The sequence below is a fragment of the Formica exsecta genome, unplaced genomic scaffold (genome assembly GCF_003651465.1).
Source record: "Formica exsecta isolate Colony F162 unplaced genomic scaffold, ASM365146v1 scaffold21, whole genome shotgun sequence".
Lineage (NCBI taxonomy): Eukaryota > Metazoa > Arthropoda > Insecta > Hymenoptera > Formicidae > Formica > Formica exsecta.
The window spans coordinates 1,342,314-1,359,652 of NW_021849398.1; the positions used below are offsets into that span (position 1 = coordinate 1,342,314).

Consider the following 17,339-nt stretch of genomic DNA (forward strand, 5'->3'; position numbering starts at 1 on the left):
TATGTATGTATATAGTACAATCAATACTTCAGAGATACATATATAATGAAGACATACAAAAATGATGCATATAATAAGACATTCGATCATTCGCGTGCATGAATTCATAAAATTTCCTATGATATAAACCAAAATGAGATTGAAATTGATTTAACTATAGCTTTAAAATAGGATTCAATATAAAGCTTCTTTGTCCATAGAGGAATATATAAATACAACTAATGACTTTTTCAATAATGGAATATAATTATAATTATTGCATAATCATAATCATAAATATCTCGCTGAATACGATAATGCGTAGTTCTTTCCTCAATGAGAGAAAAGGAAAAGTCTATTTCTCTGGAAAGAATGAGTCAGACAATGGTTATCTCTGAATCTTAGCCTTACCTGAGCTGTGGAGCATACGAGACCCATGATGAGATTTCCCCGCCGCTCGAGCTATTGAAGAAAGACGAGACGATGCTTCGCCAAAAACTGGAAGAAGATTTTGATCAGGGAGACCGAAATGAAATCTCAACGAGCGAGAACACCAAAGAAAGTCACTGTACTACAATGACAACAATAGCGGACTGACAGACCGACAGCCGACAGCAGCTATTTGCAGGCAACTTCGCGCGATCAGCTGACCATGACGTCATTCGCACTACCTCGCAGCACTTCAGGCGAGTCCGATCGTGGTTGGGTCTTGGTTAGGTAGGCAGCAGTCCTGGAGCGGTAATCTGTATGTTCGCACGCATGTTTGCCGTTTTGTCATCATCGCTAAAAAAAAGGTAGAACACGAATACGCAAATATACATATATGTTACTCGATTCTAAGTATGGTGTAAGCGACTTATTGCCTCAATTATCGCAAACAAAATTGACTCTGTACATCGATTATCTCATTGTCATGCAATTGTCTCGAATGTATTAATTATTCTTTTGCGAACGATTGAATTTTCCGAAACAAATATCTTACGATATGGGCGAGGAATGATACATAAATTAGTGACGTGTGCCTAATTTTGTATTCCATCAGATATATGCAAATGATTAGCTCTACCTGGAGGAAAAAATTTGTGAAAAGGAATAAAATCAAAGATCAACTTATGATTTGTGACATGATTATGAATATAATCCGTGTAAATATAATAATATCTGTAATAAAATTGTATACGTGTGTAGTTATACATGGTTTTATAGTTTCATCGCTCAAAATACATTCGAGCAGATATAGTTTTGCGTTTTTATTTGCATATATTTTTAATACAATACAAATGTTGCATTTCCAATTGAGAAATGCAGATCAAAAAGAATGCATGAAAATTTATTATTCTAAAATTTATCAATAATATTACTCTGGAAGGGCAAATATAATCTAATAATAGAACTGACGACCTTAACCCATACAAGAATCATTTATGGCTTTTTCCTTTATGACTCGAATTTTTTTTTTTAACAGAACTTTTTAAGACCTTTTTAAGACTTTTTTTTTTTCAAATAATATTTATTAGATGATTGGTTTATAACAGCAAAATTTGATTGCAAACTTGATATGATTTTATTACATTTATATTTTTTCTTGTATTAAGATGATCTGTGTGAAAAATGTGTATTAAATATGAAATTACATATAGTAATTATAAAATAAATTATTTTTGTTAGAAAATGTGCACAAATTTTGCACATATTGTATGTGTACAGAAATTTGTATGAAAAAAATGATTTATTATATCTACCATAACTTAAAAATCTCGTTTATGTTAGATATTTCATTATTATCGCTCCAAACTATTAAATTCTTATTAAAATATTTATTTTTGAAAACGATTGCGAAACTAAATTTCTTTCTATTCACGTTTTCTTAAAGTTTATTCATATTTAATCATTAATGTTTCATTAGACTCTACTGTGTTCTCCTCGTTTATACGTTCGGAATCGTTCGGAATATCTGAATACATCTCACTGTGCGAGAGATTGAGCTATGTTTAGATTTCGGCTAAATACCTGTTTCACAAGAAGAGAAAACAGCAAGTTCTATTTCCTTGTGTTTGGAGAATCGATTTTCGTAGTTGTTACCATTTTGCAAATGCGGATTACATCTCTACCAACAATTGCAATTACCATAAATGTTATCTTATCGTTATATGAATCATTTCGCAGCGAGAAACGCGAATAATAACTGGATTGCTATAAATCAAAAAAACGGAGCGAGTTACAAGAAAATTCATTTCTCACGTTAATCACACGTTTTAATAACTTTTATACATGCATGTCGCAATATGATATTACGTTTGTTGCATTTCCTGATTTTATTCTACTTCATTGGCGAACCTTTTAATTTTCAGAGAACATATTATCTTTTGTGAAATATAATAGAAAAATATAATAAAAGAAATCTGAAAGAGCTTATTTGTTTTCTATTCATAAAATTCGAATTAAAAAGTTGTTAATAATCACAAGGTGACAATAAACATTTCCTAAAAATATAGATATAATAATAAGAATAGTAATAATAATTTAAGAATGATAAAAGAATAATAACTCTGAAATAAAATATACATATAACAATACAATATATATATAGTGATTATTATAAAACTCTAAGATAATTCTAAGCGTTATAAGCACTATTGCTAAATTTTGTGTTTAATGAATTTTAATCATATCGAGATAAATATATATGGCTGTAAATAAAAGTAAATATTCTGATTTTATGGATTGTTAACTATGCAATAAAAATATAAACGCGAATCATATGCTGTAATAAATATAATATGTAGTTGTAATAAAAATATACTATTTTGATTACAACATATATCGCGCTTGATATTTTGCATATCTTGTCTTGATTGGCAAAAGGTGTGTTGGACCAGTCTGTGTTCTGTATCGTCAAAATTGTATGTTCTCTCTCTTTCTCAATGATCTTAAAGGTCACCGTGAATTGCGTTGATATAATTTAATATGCGGATAGAGGTACTCTTCTAACTATGCAATAGAGCAATTTCAAAATAAGATCTATCTAAGCGTGGTAGTAGTCTTTATAGAGTTATATTTATGTTAATGAATGTTAATTAGAGTAAACGAATGCATGCAGAACGTATACGTTCTATATTTCTAACACTATAGTGTTATTGTTTCTGTGATAATTAATAATAAAATGTAATTGTATATAATTGTTGTATGTGTGTGAGTATTATTGTTTTTCAAATATAATATTTTTATTTTTGTATGTAAAAGTAACGCTTCAATAAGTTATTTAAATCAGAGATAATTATTTAAACAAACATGGGCTTAAATATGATTCATATATGAGATGTTTTATGTGTAAAATTCCACGAATGAAGATATTTCAAGCTTTATAATAAAATATTACATATTTTTTATTTATAGGAAAACTGAGACTCGATTGATAAAAACCGATAATAATAACTGATAATGGAAGGAGAAACAGAAAACAATGCTTCTAATAAAGATTCTAAATCAATTACTTGGCCATATATGAATGTCGGCTCGCTAACTGTATCATTTCTAACTAAACTGGCAGCAGCCGGTATCATTTGGGGATGGGGATACTTTAACTACAGCATAGCTTGGTTGATTGCGCCAATCGCACTTTCCGTATGGAAGGCAGAATATAAAAAAGATAACGAGCTGAGAATGCTTACAACACAAGCAAGTGCATTGGCTAAGGAAAAAGTATTCATCATGGGTCGAATAGACGAATTACCATCATGGGTGTATTTTCCTGACTTCGATAGAGCTGAATGGCTAAACAGAGTATGCGCTATAGTTTATTTATTTTATATTATAAATGTATAATTTTACTTTTTTTTTTAAGATAAATTTCAAACTGTTTTATCGTTTCAGAAGCAAAAATCAATTTTTTTCACAGTTTATTTTCTATATTTTCAGATCTTATATAAAGTATGGCCAAGTATGAATCATTTTGTTCGTCAACTGTGTAAACAAAATATAGAACCATCAATTGTTGAGAAACTGACTGAATATAAAATAAAAGGCTTTCAATTTGATCGTCTAGTTTTAGGTCGTATTGTAAGTTTGTTTTAACTTGGCATGTGTGTGTATGTGTATGTAGTTTTTTTCTTAAAATTTACGAAAGTAATCTTTTACAGCCACCAAAAATTTATGGAATAAAAGTGTATGATAAAAATACTTCACGAAATGAAATCATTTTAGATGCAGATATTATGTATGTACCTCATTGTTTTTTTTCACAGTATATTTATATTTAAAAAAAAAAAAATATTTATTTTAATATAAAATATTGTATTTTTATAGGTATGCTGGTGACTGTGATATTACCTTTTTTGTTGGAAACATTAAAGGCGGTATTAAGGATTTTCAAGTAAGCATATTAAAACTCGATTATATAGAATATTTCCTAATAATTTTTAGTAAAAATTGAATATTTTTAGATACGTGGTTTGATACGCATTGTTATGAAACCTATGCTATCTGTAATGCCGTTAATCGGAGGTGTACAGATATTCTATTTGAATAATCCTACTATCAACTTTAACTTAGTAGGAGTGGCTGATGTATTAGATTTACCTGGATTCAAGTATGATTTTTTATACAAAATTGTATCTTTTATTCTGAAATTAATTCTGAAATTCTGATATCTGAAATTTAACCTGAAATTAATAATTAATTAAATAACATCGCTTGTTAATTGAACGAGATTGAAGTAAAATTCACGGTATTTCTTTCAGTGATATTTTAAGGAAGACGATTATTGAACAAGTAGCAGCTATTGCTGTATTGCCAAACAAAATAATTATACCATTAAGCGAAGAAGTACCAATGGAATCTTTAAAGATGCCTGAACCTGAAGTAAGATTTATAATAATTTAATATTTATAGCAAATCTTATATATAATATTATATATCTTACTTTTAATGAAATATTTTTATATGTTTCTTCCTTTTTTTAATTAGGGTGTTCTGAGAATTCACGTTGTAGAAGCAAAGCATCTGATGAAGAAAGATATTGGAATGTTAGGTAAGGGCAAGTCTGATCCATATGCCATCATAAATGTTGGTGCCCAGGAATTTAGAACGAAAACCATTGACAATACTGTTAACCCAAAATGGGACTTTTGGTGTGAGGTATGTACAATTTTTCATTAATTGAGCACAAAATATATATATTAACAATGTTTAATGCATGTGCTTCACTGCAATCTATCAACATGTATCTTTCAAAAAAATACAACACAAGGTCTTCTACGTGGTAAGAAAAAATATCTTAGCAATTTAAAAAGCGAATTTTTGTAAACATTTTTTGTACACATTTTATTTTTCATCGCGTTAATCTATTGAGTTAAGGATACTATTGGATGTACCACAACACTCCTACATTTACCTTTCTTATAAATAGAGATAAGTATCTTTTATGTACTAAACATTCAATACATTGCTAATCTAACGTTCTAAACAGCCCAACCTTCTGCTTTCTTATATAATTTTTACATACACACATATAACTTTTAATCAATCACAGATACTTGTTTTAAAACGATTTCTATGACCATGTTTTTCTATTTCCTCTTACTTTTAATGGTTAGTGTTACCTGTTTCGGATTGCAGATAGAATATACATTCTAGTTTATGTTAATATAATGTTATTCTATAAATTGGTATGTATGTGTGTATGTGATGTGCATATTATATGGGACTAGTGTGCCGTGCCTTCAGCCATCGCGCAACAACTGACTGTACTGCTGTGGGACTATGATGATACTAAGGGCGATGAAAGTCTTGGAAGGTATAGTTATACAACATTCTGTACCTTTTTTTATTATTCATTTAAAATATTTCCGCTTTCATGTCATCACACAATTAATCATAAAAATAAATTTAAATTAACAACAAAATTTAAATTTTATACAATATAATATACTCTCTTGTTAGTTAATATATTTTTGTTATATAATTTTATATATAATTTATTCTATATTGTACATATATAATTCATCTGAAATAATTCATTAAATTTATTGAATTTATTCTTTTTATCCATGAAGAAGCTTCTATTGCATGATCTCTCATTATGTGGGTGTGTGATAATATTTATATTGTTGGTTTGAATACTATTTTCGTGATATCTATAAATGCATGTTGGTTTCAATTTTTAATTTTTTAATTTTCTTTACTAATGCTTTACACACATAAAGTAAAATCGTCACATTATGAAATATATAATTTTGATCATCACTCACCTATTTAGCAGCATATTGCAGTTATTTTTCAGATTAAAAGAAAATTATGTACATATCATATTTATAATTGAGATGGAATGTTATGTTCATTTTTTTTGAAAATTCATATACATATTCAGCATACACTTTACATAGTACAAAAATTTACATAAAAGGAAATAATAAATATAATTGAAGATATATTATTAGTTGGTATTAAAAGAGTCATCTTTATATTTGTTATACGTCATAATATTAATATACAGGCTATAATCAGTTCATGCAATATGCAAGAAGCTGTGGTATCTCTTTGGGATTGGGATCCAAATGTCCCCGGGGTACAATGTGATGATTTCCTTGGCAGGTAGTAATTATGATTTGTGAATGAGGCAATGCTTACATATGCACTACTAACAAAAAACTATAGATGTTAAATTTGATGTTATTGTCTGTGCATGTTGTTTAATCGCGCGTTTTCATAGTATATAATGTATTATCTCTGTGTAAATAATAAAATAGATTTTTTTACCATCTCCCCCTATCACTGTGTTTTAAATTATTTATTTTTACTAATGTTGCATATTATAGCTTCTTTCAAACGCGTTGCACGATCACATTTATTTTATTTTCAATCTTTTAAATTAAAAAAACAAATATATTACAATATATTTTTTGGAGTTGTTATCAAAATTTAATTTTTTTATTATATTATACATTCTACATCCATATAGTTGTAGTGTGTGATATTGAGTATTTCTAATATAATCCATGAATATTTTATTAACTCTTTTGTTAAAAATATAATCATAATTAAACATTTTTCCTATTTTTAAAAAAATATTCTTTTTAATAAAAAATCATCCCACGTTTATCCTAGTTTGATCATTTTAATTAATTAATCAGAGTGATCAGGTGACTTGCAATTAATAAGAATAGTAACTAAAATAGACTATGTGGTGACAGTTTATAGTGGAAGAGGGCTTGGGAGCCTACAACACGATGGTTGCCCAGCTCTTTGACAAAGACAACGCTGCTCAAGATGATCCACTTGGCAGGTATTGCTGAATGTAGCAAGTACACCAATCCTAGACCAGATCAATATATGATGCATTTTATAAGAAACTTGTATAGAAATGTAAATTAGTATATGCGCGAATACTCTGCCATTGAGATTATTATAGATTACGCTTGAAAGACATTTCCGCACTTTCTCTTTATTACATGAATTATTTCTATGAAATATTGCAGCATATTTGAAGTATTTTAAACATAAACATTAATCATGTACCTGTGATGCATGTTGTTTATTCAAAATATATACAGAAAAACTCTGGTACATGAAAATTTCAATAAACTCTTGCTAAAAATAATTCTGAACTCGTGTCACCACATTACTCTCATTACATATTAAATAAACGCATTAAAACATCTATTTTATTTATATGCAATAAATTAATACTGTGGAATGTTGCATGTTTTATGACTGTATATAATGTGCAATGACATGCTTTTGTATTCTTATTTAAAGCCAGAATTATAAAAGTGCATCAGAAGTAATATAACTGCATTATTGCTGCATGAAAGCTTCATAAAAATGGTATCACTGATATATATATATATATTGCATTTTGTAAATTCAGTGATTGTACATCATTATCGCCAAAAGCATTCATCTGTGAAACTGCTGAAATAATTTTGTATAACATTCTTAAAAGTTTATTAAGAGTTTGTGTATATATAATCAAAGATTTTTAAAAATCTGTATTTCAAATTGTTTGACAGAGCTACCATTGAAATTAACCGAGTAAAGAAAAAAGGCACGATCGATACAGTGAGTATGGAATTTTTCTCATGAAAGTAATTGTTCATATTATCTTAATAATCAAATTGATCTTATTTTGTAGTGGGTCTCCTTGGAACAAGCAAAGCATGGTATGGTTCATTTGCGATTAATATGGTTGCAACTTTCCAAAACTCCTGCTGATTTGAAAGCTGTAAGTAGGAAAAAATACATACATATTTCTCTATGTTAATACTTACATATAAAATTTTTAATTAATAACTCTTGTGCAGGCTTTAATAGAAACTCAGGAACTTAGAGTTACGTCGATGAGTACAGCCCTTCTCACACTCTATATCGATTCTGCTAAAAATTTACCGGTATGCAAACTATAATATATATAAGAAAAGAGATCTGTTTTTAATAAAATGATTAATATCGCATTATATGTATGCATAGTGCATTCGAGGAAATAAACAACCTGATGTTTATTTGGAAGCAAGGATTGATGGGAAGAAAGAGAGAACACCTACTATACCACGTTCTTGCGATCCAGTATGGGAACAAGGATATACCTTTTTAGTCAGCAATCCTGAAACTGGCATTTTGTACATAAAGGTTTCCTATGCACTTTAAAAAAAAAAATATGTGAGACAAAATTTATTATTATTTAATAACAATTTAATAATTGTTTACATTTTAGATTATAGATGAGAAAACTACCATAACAGTTGGAGAAATGAGTTATAATCTTTCCTTGCTTTTGGAAAAAAATAATTTGGAAATAACGCAACAGCCGTATGATTTGCAAATGGCCGAGGCGGATAGTAAGCTTGTATTGTCAATGTCATTAAATGTAAGTAATAGAAAACCTTATATGTATGTGCAGAATTTAACAATGCATTTAGATATATCAATCGCACAAGACAACTTGTTTTTATAGATCTTGAAATACGAAGAGCCTGAACCCACTTTCGAAGAAGATGAAGATGATCATGACATCAATCAATTAAATAAACGAATTGAGCGTCAGGAGTCTAACATTAGTAACGTATTATTTTCTAGTGGTAAGTATAATAGTATTAATATCGCCTGAAATCTTTTACTTTCTTAAATTAAAGGATAGAACTCAATATTTTCTATAAAAAAAACACTTTTTTAAACCCTCATCTTATATGACAGATGTAATGCATATTATATTTCATACGATATATTTTCTTACAGTACCTCCCAGCCCTCTTAAAAAACAACCTTCAAAAGAATCAGTCAACAGTCAGTCTCATAATAATGGACCCGCACTTTTACCTGAGGAATCAGCAGTGGTAGAAGAAGAATTAATAGTCAGCACCAGCGCTCCATCCTCTTTGGCTGAAAGTCCTCAGCTCATCCACAGAAACTTAAGCATGACATCCTTTCAGGGTGAAGCAAAATTAGGCAGAATACAATTGACATTACGTTACAGTGTGCAGAGACAGAAACTTATTGTTGTTGTACATAAAATTGCGTAAGTTGATCAATATCTTCTCGTCACATAATGAATTTAATCAACATTATCTCCTGTTACATATTTACATGTTACATTACAGTAATCTACCACTCCCTCAAAATGATCCACACAATATACCGGATCCATACGTGAAACTTTATCTTTTACCGGACCGACACAAAGAAACAAAGCGCAAGACTGCCGTAATGAAGGACAATTGTAATCCAACATTCGACGAGCAATTTGAATATGTGGTTTCGCAGGGAGACTTAAACACGCGAACGTTAGAGGTATCTGTATGCACTCAAAAGGGTTGGCTGTCGACTGGAAGCAATGTGATGGGACAACTTCACTTGAAATTAAGCGAAATCGACGTTTCAAAAAGTATTACTACTTGGCACGATTTACAACCGGAAATCAAAGACTAGAAAAAGAGGAAAAGGAAGCGGGGCTTCGAACGTTTATGCGGATGTCTGACAAAACAGCCGCTTAAATTCCCGCTGAACAATTTTTACAAACGATGAAAGTTTCATTCAATATTATAATTACAATATTCCATTGACTATGTTATGTTGTTAAACTAACGATTTATATATATATTAAAATAAGTAACTATACGGTGCTATATGAGACGCGAGACGTCTTATAAAATAAGATAAATCTCTTATTAAATATTTGTACTTACGCCGTCCAATGGCATAGAAATGATTTGATTTACAGTGTTGCTGTAACCTTCTCAGGCAAAGAGACGGATTGGCTTAGTAATATAACTTGAACTGCTATTCTGTGCTGATCTGTAAGATCAATAAAATAATACTTACAAAACAATATGCATAAAGAAATTAAGTTTTAATAGATTTTATAATTTTACATGTGTTAAATTTTACATGTATTCTCTTTTTAGAAATGTATTTGAAATAATCGATCATTGAATGTTTAATTAAATACTCGATTTGGCAATGTGTGTTATATTCGTGAATCTCAAATAATATTATTGATATTATTCCTAATCTGCGAGAATACAATTGTATAATTGTAATTGTAAGCATGATTAACTGAAATGCACTTAAGAAATATTGAAAATTTTTCCATTCTACCAATTTTTTCATTTTTTGATATTAAATACACTTACTGTTTTTTGTTTTGTGCTTGAATTAATGATTACGACACAAAATACACAACATTATATATAGATATTACTGTAGAATGATCTGTGAATGATTTACTATATATCATGATTGATTTGTATGATTAATATTGTAAAAATTAATTACGGAAGTTATTTTATTCTCTTTGCAGCAATTATATTCTCTTTTTTTTTACTCTGTTTCAATACTGCTTTGTTACTAAGAAAATTGAGTAATGTATTTACTAATTGCGATATTTACTAATAAGCGATTACATAGGTGATTATATTAATAACTATATATGCTTTTATAAGATACATCTTATCAAAGATACAGATTAACATAGTTTAAATAATTTTAATACAGCATAATTCTTGAAAAATTGAATTATATACGCTTTATATTTGTATCACAGAAAGATTTTGCTATATATATATATATATTATTTATATATATTTCTATTATTCTTTCTATTATTGTAAATACTTATCGCAAAATTATTTGCATTTATATAAAATATATGTTGTAATTAAAATAAAAATGTTATTTCTATGTTGTCAATTAAAGAGATATACATCTTTCTATTTCTCTATTCTTCTCTATAAATTATAAGAGACAGAGAGAGAGAGAGAGAGATCTCACGCTCTCTTTTTACACATATTACTGTATAGATCTAACGATCACCAAGGAAACTCAATGATATAATGTATATAAATATGGTACTTCTTGTCAGTGATATTCTCGCCGCACAAAGAAGCTTTTATATAAATAGTGTATACCTTCACTGCTACCATTTGTAATTAATTTAATATGATAATTTAACGGTGAATTGATAGAATTTTTATCAGTATGCATCGGGCACCGCGGATATTACCTTGCCTTCCAGGATTTAGCTTTGACAAGAACGTAAGTGCTTTTATATTTATAATACAGTTATAACATATGTAATCAACCAAATACCACATTATAATAGTATTAATTGTAAAGAGAAATATAATAAAATGTAGTTCTTTAATATAAAATATAAGTGCAATATAAAAATATCGAAATATATAGAAAGAAAGAATTTTATATATGTCATAAATATATATGCATATTTTGTATAGCTTGGTAGAACTAGATTTCACAAAAGACAATATTTCGACAAGATACACGATGGAGTATATTATTTATCGGAGAAGGCAGATACAAGCGTTTACAGTCGTTATTCATCCATTTATCCCCGAGGAGAGATGCCAGAAATTCCGCCATGGCTCGAATATGATGGCCAAGTACGAGTATATGATTGACAATAAATGCTCATCGAAATAAAATTTTACCTTTTAAATAAATAAATTCTCTTTTAAAAGTGTGTGCATGTGTGTATATGTAAATATAATAATTATAATCAAATTATTATTTTAGTGTAAAAATTAAATTTTCAAAATTTTTTTACTTAAAAATTGTATATTGATTTTAATTAACAACGTTATTTTGATTGCATTTTTAGAGACTCATGTTCAAAGCATTTTTTCAAGAAACTGTGCAAGAGAAGTGGAAAACGGCCTTTCACGTTCGCGTGGTGAATATCAGTTTTTTTCTAGAAGATGGAACGATAAAGATCGTAGAGCCGTCTGTGGATAACAGCGGTCTTGAGCAAGGTTCAACGGTGCATCTCATTTTTATAATTTTTCTCTATCGCTATTTTGTCAGCAACATTATTATTTTATTTATATTTAATTATTATTTTTATATACGATATTTGTTCCTGTTTTTTATTATATCCAACGCAAACAATATGATGAAAAAATCAAAATATAAATAAACATTATTTGCAATTATTATAAATGTATATTACAATTGTTATAATAATTTTTTATGCGAAGGGATTCTGGTTAGACGGCAAAGAATACCAATACCCGATCAAGTGAAATACAGATATTACGACATACTTGATTTAAATATCGGCAAGGAACCAGAGATATACGGACGAGTGTACAAAATTGTAGATTGCGATAAATTTACAAGACATTTTCTTAATCGTATGGGAATATCAGTGCCCGATCCTATTGATATACCAAAGGATCCTTATTCTGAAGTTCGAAAAGTCGTAAGTACAGAATTTTTATAGCGCATGCTTAAAATAAAATAATATTTTAACACGAAATCACTCTATACAACGTTTTTACTTATTTCGTTATTATATTAAGACTATATTAATTTTATTATACTAAATTTATGTTATATTTTTATACGCAGGAAGTATTTCCAAAAAAGCCTAATCGCATGGTGGACACTCTTGGCAACTTTTTAAAATACGATAGACAAGTGCTTCGATTTTACGGATATTGGGATGATACCGAGAGTTTGCATGGCATCGTTCACGATCTCGAACTACATTATTATCTTTCTGATAATACAATGGAAATCAAAGAAAACGTACCGCCAAATGCTGGCCAAGATTCGGGTCCCTTGTTCGTTAAAAGAATGAAAATACCGAAAGTATGACAAATATCAACAATTTTAACGCAAAAGCATCAAATATATGCATTAATATAAATTTTTATGTTATACTAAATACGATGTTATTATAAAATAATAGATTTGTTTCAATAATTGTTAAAACATTATAAACTTTCTTAAATTTTTAAATTGATTTTAGTTTTATACTGGATTGCAACCGATTGGCGCAGAGGATCATTTCACGATTTTAAATGTCTTAGGCGAAGATACAAGACAGGGCTATTACATGGTGGATTCTCTTAACACTGGAAAAATTTCCGCCGATTATTACAAAGATAATGAGTTGAGTATTGGATCGGTGATCAACGTCTTTGGTAGAAAAATTGTTATCACGGACATGGACGCTTTTACAAAGGAGTATTACCGGTAAGATGATCAGAATTTCTTAAAAAATCCTATCCTCATCAAAAACTGATTTGTGTATATTTTTTAAATAATCTTTAGGACAAAATATGGTTTGGATGATTTCACGCCTTTGACAGAACCTCAAAAAGATGATGAATTATACCAGACGATAGAAAGATATATACCACCCTACAATGGTTTTGGATCTTACGAAGATTCTCTTGGTAACTGTTTTACGATGATACCAAAACCACCCAAGGCAGACTTCATTAAGTTTTTGTATCATGACAAGTAAGTAAAAAGCAAAATATGCTTTGAAAATGTTTTTTTTTTATTTAATTCTATTTTTTATTATTTTAGGCAGGGCTTTAATAGTCACGTCTTGAGATTTCGAGCAAAAATGATATCGAAAATCCCAGCTAACGAAGATAGACAATTCATTGTAAGAATATTTCTCATGAACGATACAATATCTATTTTTGAATTAGGCAAACGAAATTCAGGTATATTTAAAAAGCTTGAAAAATTTTAATATTATATATATATAAAAGAAATAATATATATAAAATAAGATTGGAATAAAATATATTAAATCTAATATATAAATGTAAAAAAATTAAATTAGGTTTTCTGAGATCCTTATTTCAAAAACGAATGCCGATAATGTTGCCTGATCAAGATATTTTCACGAGCAAGAAACCGGAGTGCTATAAACCACAAGATTTTTACATAGGAGCGCGTATAAACTTAAACGACTTTCATTTCGAGATTACGTCTGCGGATATTTATGCCCTCCGTTACATGGAGATACATTGCGACAAGGTTTGTGAAGATATGAAAATTCATATTTTAAGGTACTAATAATAAAAATAGACGATATCTACAATTAAAGATAAAGGTATCTACAATTCGCAAAAATACCTGAAAAATTTTATTATATATATATAAAGATTTATCCTAAATATATTCCAAAATAACGTTGAAGAACTAATTTTTTAATCTTTATAATCAAATAGAATTAATTATCAAGTTAATATATTTATAGCATAAATTTTATTTAAACTATTTTTTATTCTTAGATTGTATTTAAAATTCTATTTTATTCTATTTTATTCCATTCTATCGTAAATGAAAAAGAAATAATTATCTCTTTATTGCAGTTTCCAAAAGCAAACAAGAAATTGATAATGGAAAAACTTCGAGAGAGTTTACAACCAGTTTATAAGGAATTCATTCAAATATATGCTCCTAAAGATACGAAAGATGATATTCGAATATTAGAATATGAAAAGCTTAAGTACGTATATAAAATAATTTTATATATTTTTATCTGCGCGCGTGATTTTATTTCCATGATTAAATTTTTTAGAGAAGCATTGGGTCGGTATATGGGGGATAAAATAACAGAACATGAAATAATCACGATTGCTCGATACTATGCGCCTCATGAGAAGATCGAGCATAAATCCAGAGAGTATGTGAGGTATGTGTAAATCTCATTTTAATGAAATTTCCTAAAATATATCATATTGCCATTATTTTTCTAAACAATAATTGCTAAGAGATAAAATACAAAGAATAATTTTTTCATTATCAAAATGTTGGAAGATTTTTTTATTGTAAGCATTTAAAAATTAAAAGATAAAGTTAAGAAAATTATTAATACGTAATAATAAAATCGATGATTATTGATTGCATCTTTAGACAATTATTACATACGGAACTACATCGATTTCTATGGCATGATCTCGATCGTTTAAAAGAAGATCTACATCATTGGGATAGAGATAGAACGGGATTCTTACCTCGAGAATTCCTATATACCGTCTTGCGCGGTTGTAGAATTCCCGTCGACGTAGAATTATTAAATTCCATGCTGGATCAGTAAGTTTTCTTTTTTAAACGAATTTGTAATTTAACCGATCGTATTTAACAATTAATACATTATTATTCTTATAAGTTTACACAAAGCCGAAGACGGTAAAATCGACTATAACGACTTGCTGCAATTCATGAACGCGAAGATCGATCCTTTACCACCTGCTGCACCTGTGAATGTAAAGGTACATTAGTGATCTGGCATACATGTGTGATCTATTATCTTATTTTCTAAAATTTTTTACTTGTATTGATAAATTATCTTTTTTTAACAAAAGAAATTCAGTGAAAAAAGAAGAAATGACGCATACTATTTATTGTTTGCAGACAGCACTTTGGTGGGCATCCGAAAAAGAGCCGGATTGCGGGGAAGGAATAAACTGGTGTGAATTTATCAAGGATCTGGACATAAAGGCAGAAGAGAACGCGACGGAGAACGACAAAGATATAGAAACGTAACTCGTACACTCGACATTGAAAAAAATTATGATTTAAATATTTTATTACCATAATAATAATCCTATAACATAGGAATGTTTTTCTATGAATCTCTCTCTTGATTGGACATATTTTTTGTCCAAAACGATCAAACGCATCCGATAGCCAATAGAATTTGCTTTTCAGAAGTTACTAGAAAACTAATTTTTTTGACATGTTGGCACGTCTGTCTGACAGGCCTGGAGTTTGCCGCTCTTTTCTGATACTTTGAATATTGCAATACCTTGAGACCTTGATAGCTTCTCGAATCGTGATAGATATAGATTGTACAATCCAGTGTAACAGATTGCGTACGTATTTCTTATAATTGTTATTGCGTTTAAAAGTGAAATCTACTCACGATAAATTCTCGAAAATATTTTGTAAAGTGTTCTAACCTGAACAAATCGCATACAGTCGTGTCGTAAAATCTTCGACAGTATCACGATTTCGGTATCAGTAATGTTCTTTTTGTATGCGTGAAATCGATCAAAATCATTAATTATTTTGAGGTCTTCTCTCGCCGAAATGCATTGAAAACATAATGAGTGCATCAGGATCATCGCCAGGTATGTACAATGTCATCGTTTTATGATTATTTTGTGTATCGATGATGTTTTATATTAAGAATATTTTTGAAAGCAGTGTAATTTCGGAAAATTTAATTTTCAATGCTTCATGTACGCGAAAAAGGATCTTATATCGAACGTCACGTTTTATTTATTTACGAATATGAAGAATCGTGTGATATTAAAATATCTGAACTCGGCGAGTTTATATCGATATAAATAAGAATTAATATTTGTTAATACAAATTAAATATTGATTAATACAAAATTATTAATTTATTTGCAATACTACTTAGGTCGTATTGCGATAATCGCGTATTGGTCTCGTCGTATATACCTGTTGGCTTTTCATATATTAATAAAAAATATAGCGTGAAATATTGATTAATACAAAATTATTAATTTATTTGCAATACTATTTGGGTCGTATATTGCGATAATCGCGTATTGGTCTCGTCGTATATACCTGTTGGCTTTTCATATATTAATAAAAAATATAGCGTTTTGATAAATATATAAAATACATTTATATGTCGGCTTTAGTTGGAAATTCAATGTAGTTCCTGCACTTACCTCACTTTGGAGAGACGGATTGTTTAATAAATTAAATAGAGCAATTGCCTGATAAATCCGGTTTATGCTATTTGGCAGCTAAGATTACATTTGAAATAAATAACATTTTTGTCGCAGATTTTTTATCTCAATCATATTTGGCAACGATAAACTATTTTCTTTAATAACATATGATAACAATCTGCGTAATAGAAAATAAAGGCTACTTATTAATGCCTTTCTGTTGATAATATTTAATAAATTTAAAAAGATTTTTACACTAATAAGTCTATTCAAGATAATAATAATTTGCAAATATGTAATAGAGAGATTGTATGCGATAATATTATGCGATCTATACGCGAAGATTATAATTTCACGCTATTTTTACAAATTGTTACTACTCTAACTTCTAAA

General features: G+C 28.9%; 3 protein-coding genes across 7 annotated transcripts in view; 2 read left to right on the plus strand and 1 right to left on the minus strand.

Annotated features, from left to right (window-relative positions):
• The window catches only part of LOC115235102 (probable serine incorporator), a 6,637-nt gene extending 6,069 nt beyond the window's left edge, over window positions 1-568 (minus strand). For 2 of the 4 annotated variants that reach the window (XM_029806687.1, XM_029806684.1), the window contains exon 1: window positions 391-568. In XM_029806687.1, the coding sequence (XP_029662547.1) occupies window positions 391-417 (27 nt within the window). In that variant the 5' untranslated portion in view covers window positions 418-568. The remainder of the gene's footprint in view (window positions 1-390) is intronic. The other 2 variants (XM_029806688.1, XM_029806686.1) reach the window with 1 other exon arrangement.
• Window positions 569-643: 75 nt separating this feature from the next.
• LOC115235100 (extended synaptotagmin-2) lies at window positions 644-10,754 on the plus strand. Of its 2 annotated transcripts, none has more exons than XM_029806681.1 (17): window positions 644-773; window positions 3,376-3,762; window positions 3,898-4,038; window positions 4,119-4,195; window positions 4,285-4,351; window positions 4,422-4,567; window positions 4,719-4,839; window positions 4,945-5,115; window positions 5,688-5,773; window positions 7,989-8,037; window positions 8,111-8,200; window positions 8,280-8,366; window positions 8,446-8,604; window positions 8,690-8,842; window positions 8,930-9,053; window positions 9,211-9,490; window positions 9,573-10,754. In XM_029806681.1, the coding sequence occupies exons 2-17, from the start codon at window positions 3,421-3,423 to the stop codon at window positions 9,898-9,900; spliced, it is 2,421 nt and encodes an 806-aa protein (XP_029662541.1). In that variant the 5' UTR covers window positions 644-773; window positions 3,376-3,420; the 3' UTR covers window positions 9,901-10,754. The 2 variants fall into 2 exon arrangements, with proteins under 2 accessions (XP_029662541.1, XP_029662540.1); XM_029806680.1 differs by lacking the exon at window positions 5,688-5,773 and adding an exon at window positions 7,170-7,261 and having other exon boundaries at window positions 649-773.
• A 451-nt stretch (window positions 10,755-11,205) lies between these two features.
• Window positions 11,206-16,514, plus strand: LOC115234908 (EF-hand domain-containing family member C2-like). The gene is made up of 14 exons (XM_029806300.1): window positions 11,206-11,505; window positions 11,706-11,870; window positions 12,089-12,239; window positions 12,465-12,688; window positions 12,838-13,080; window positions 13,241-13,467; window positions 13,546-13,737; window positions 13,807-13,949; window positions 14,072-14,268; window positions 14,607-14,743; window positions 14,816-14,929; window positions 15,151-15,330; window positions 15,407-15,509; window positions 15,652-16,514. The coding sequence occupies exons 1-14, from the start codon at window positions 11,449-11,451 to the stop codon at window positions 15,781-15,783; spliced, it is 2,265 nt and encodes a 754-aa protein (XP_029662160.1). The 5' UTR covers window positions 11,206-11,448; the 3' UTR covers window positions 15,784-16,514.
• The last annotated feature ends 825 nt before the right edge of the window (window positions 16,515-17,339 follow it).

What these genes read in the sequence shown, in the direction of transcription:
- LOC115234908 (XM_029806300.1), top strand. Translation starts at nt 11,449, where the DNA reads ATGCATCGGGCACCGCGGATATTACCTTGCCTTCCAGGATTTAGCTTT. An exon ending in GATTTAGCTTTGACAAGAAC is followed by an intron (nt 11,506 to 11,705) that starts GTAAGTGCTTTT and finishes TATTTTGTATAG; the next exon opens with CTTGGTAGAACTAGATTTCA. An exon ending in TTAAATTCCATGCTGGATCA is followed by an intron (nt 15,331 to 15,406) that starts GTAAGTTTTCTT and finishes TATTCTTATAAG; the next exon opens with TTTACACAAAGCCGAAGACG.
- LOC115235100 (XM_029806680.1), top strand. Translation starts at nt 3,421, where the DNA reads ATGGAAGGAGAAACAGAAAACAATGCTTCTAATAAAGATTCTAAATCA. An exon ending in GAGCTGAATGGCTAAACAGA is followed by an intron (nt 3,763 to 3,897) that starts GTATGCGCTATA and finishes CTATATTTTCAG; the next exon opens with ATCTTATATAAAGTATGGCC. An exon ending in AATGGGACTTTTGGTGTGAG is followed by an intron (nt 5,116 to 7,169) that starts GTATGTACAATT and finishes ATGTGGTGACAG; the next exon opens with TTTATAGTGGAAGAGGGCTT.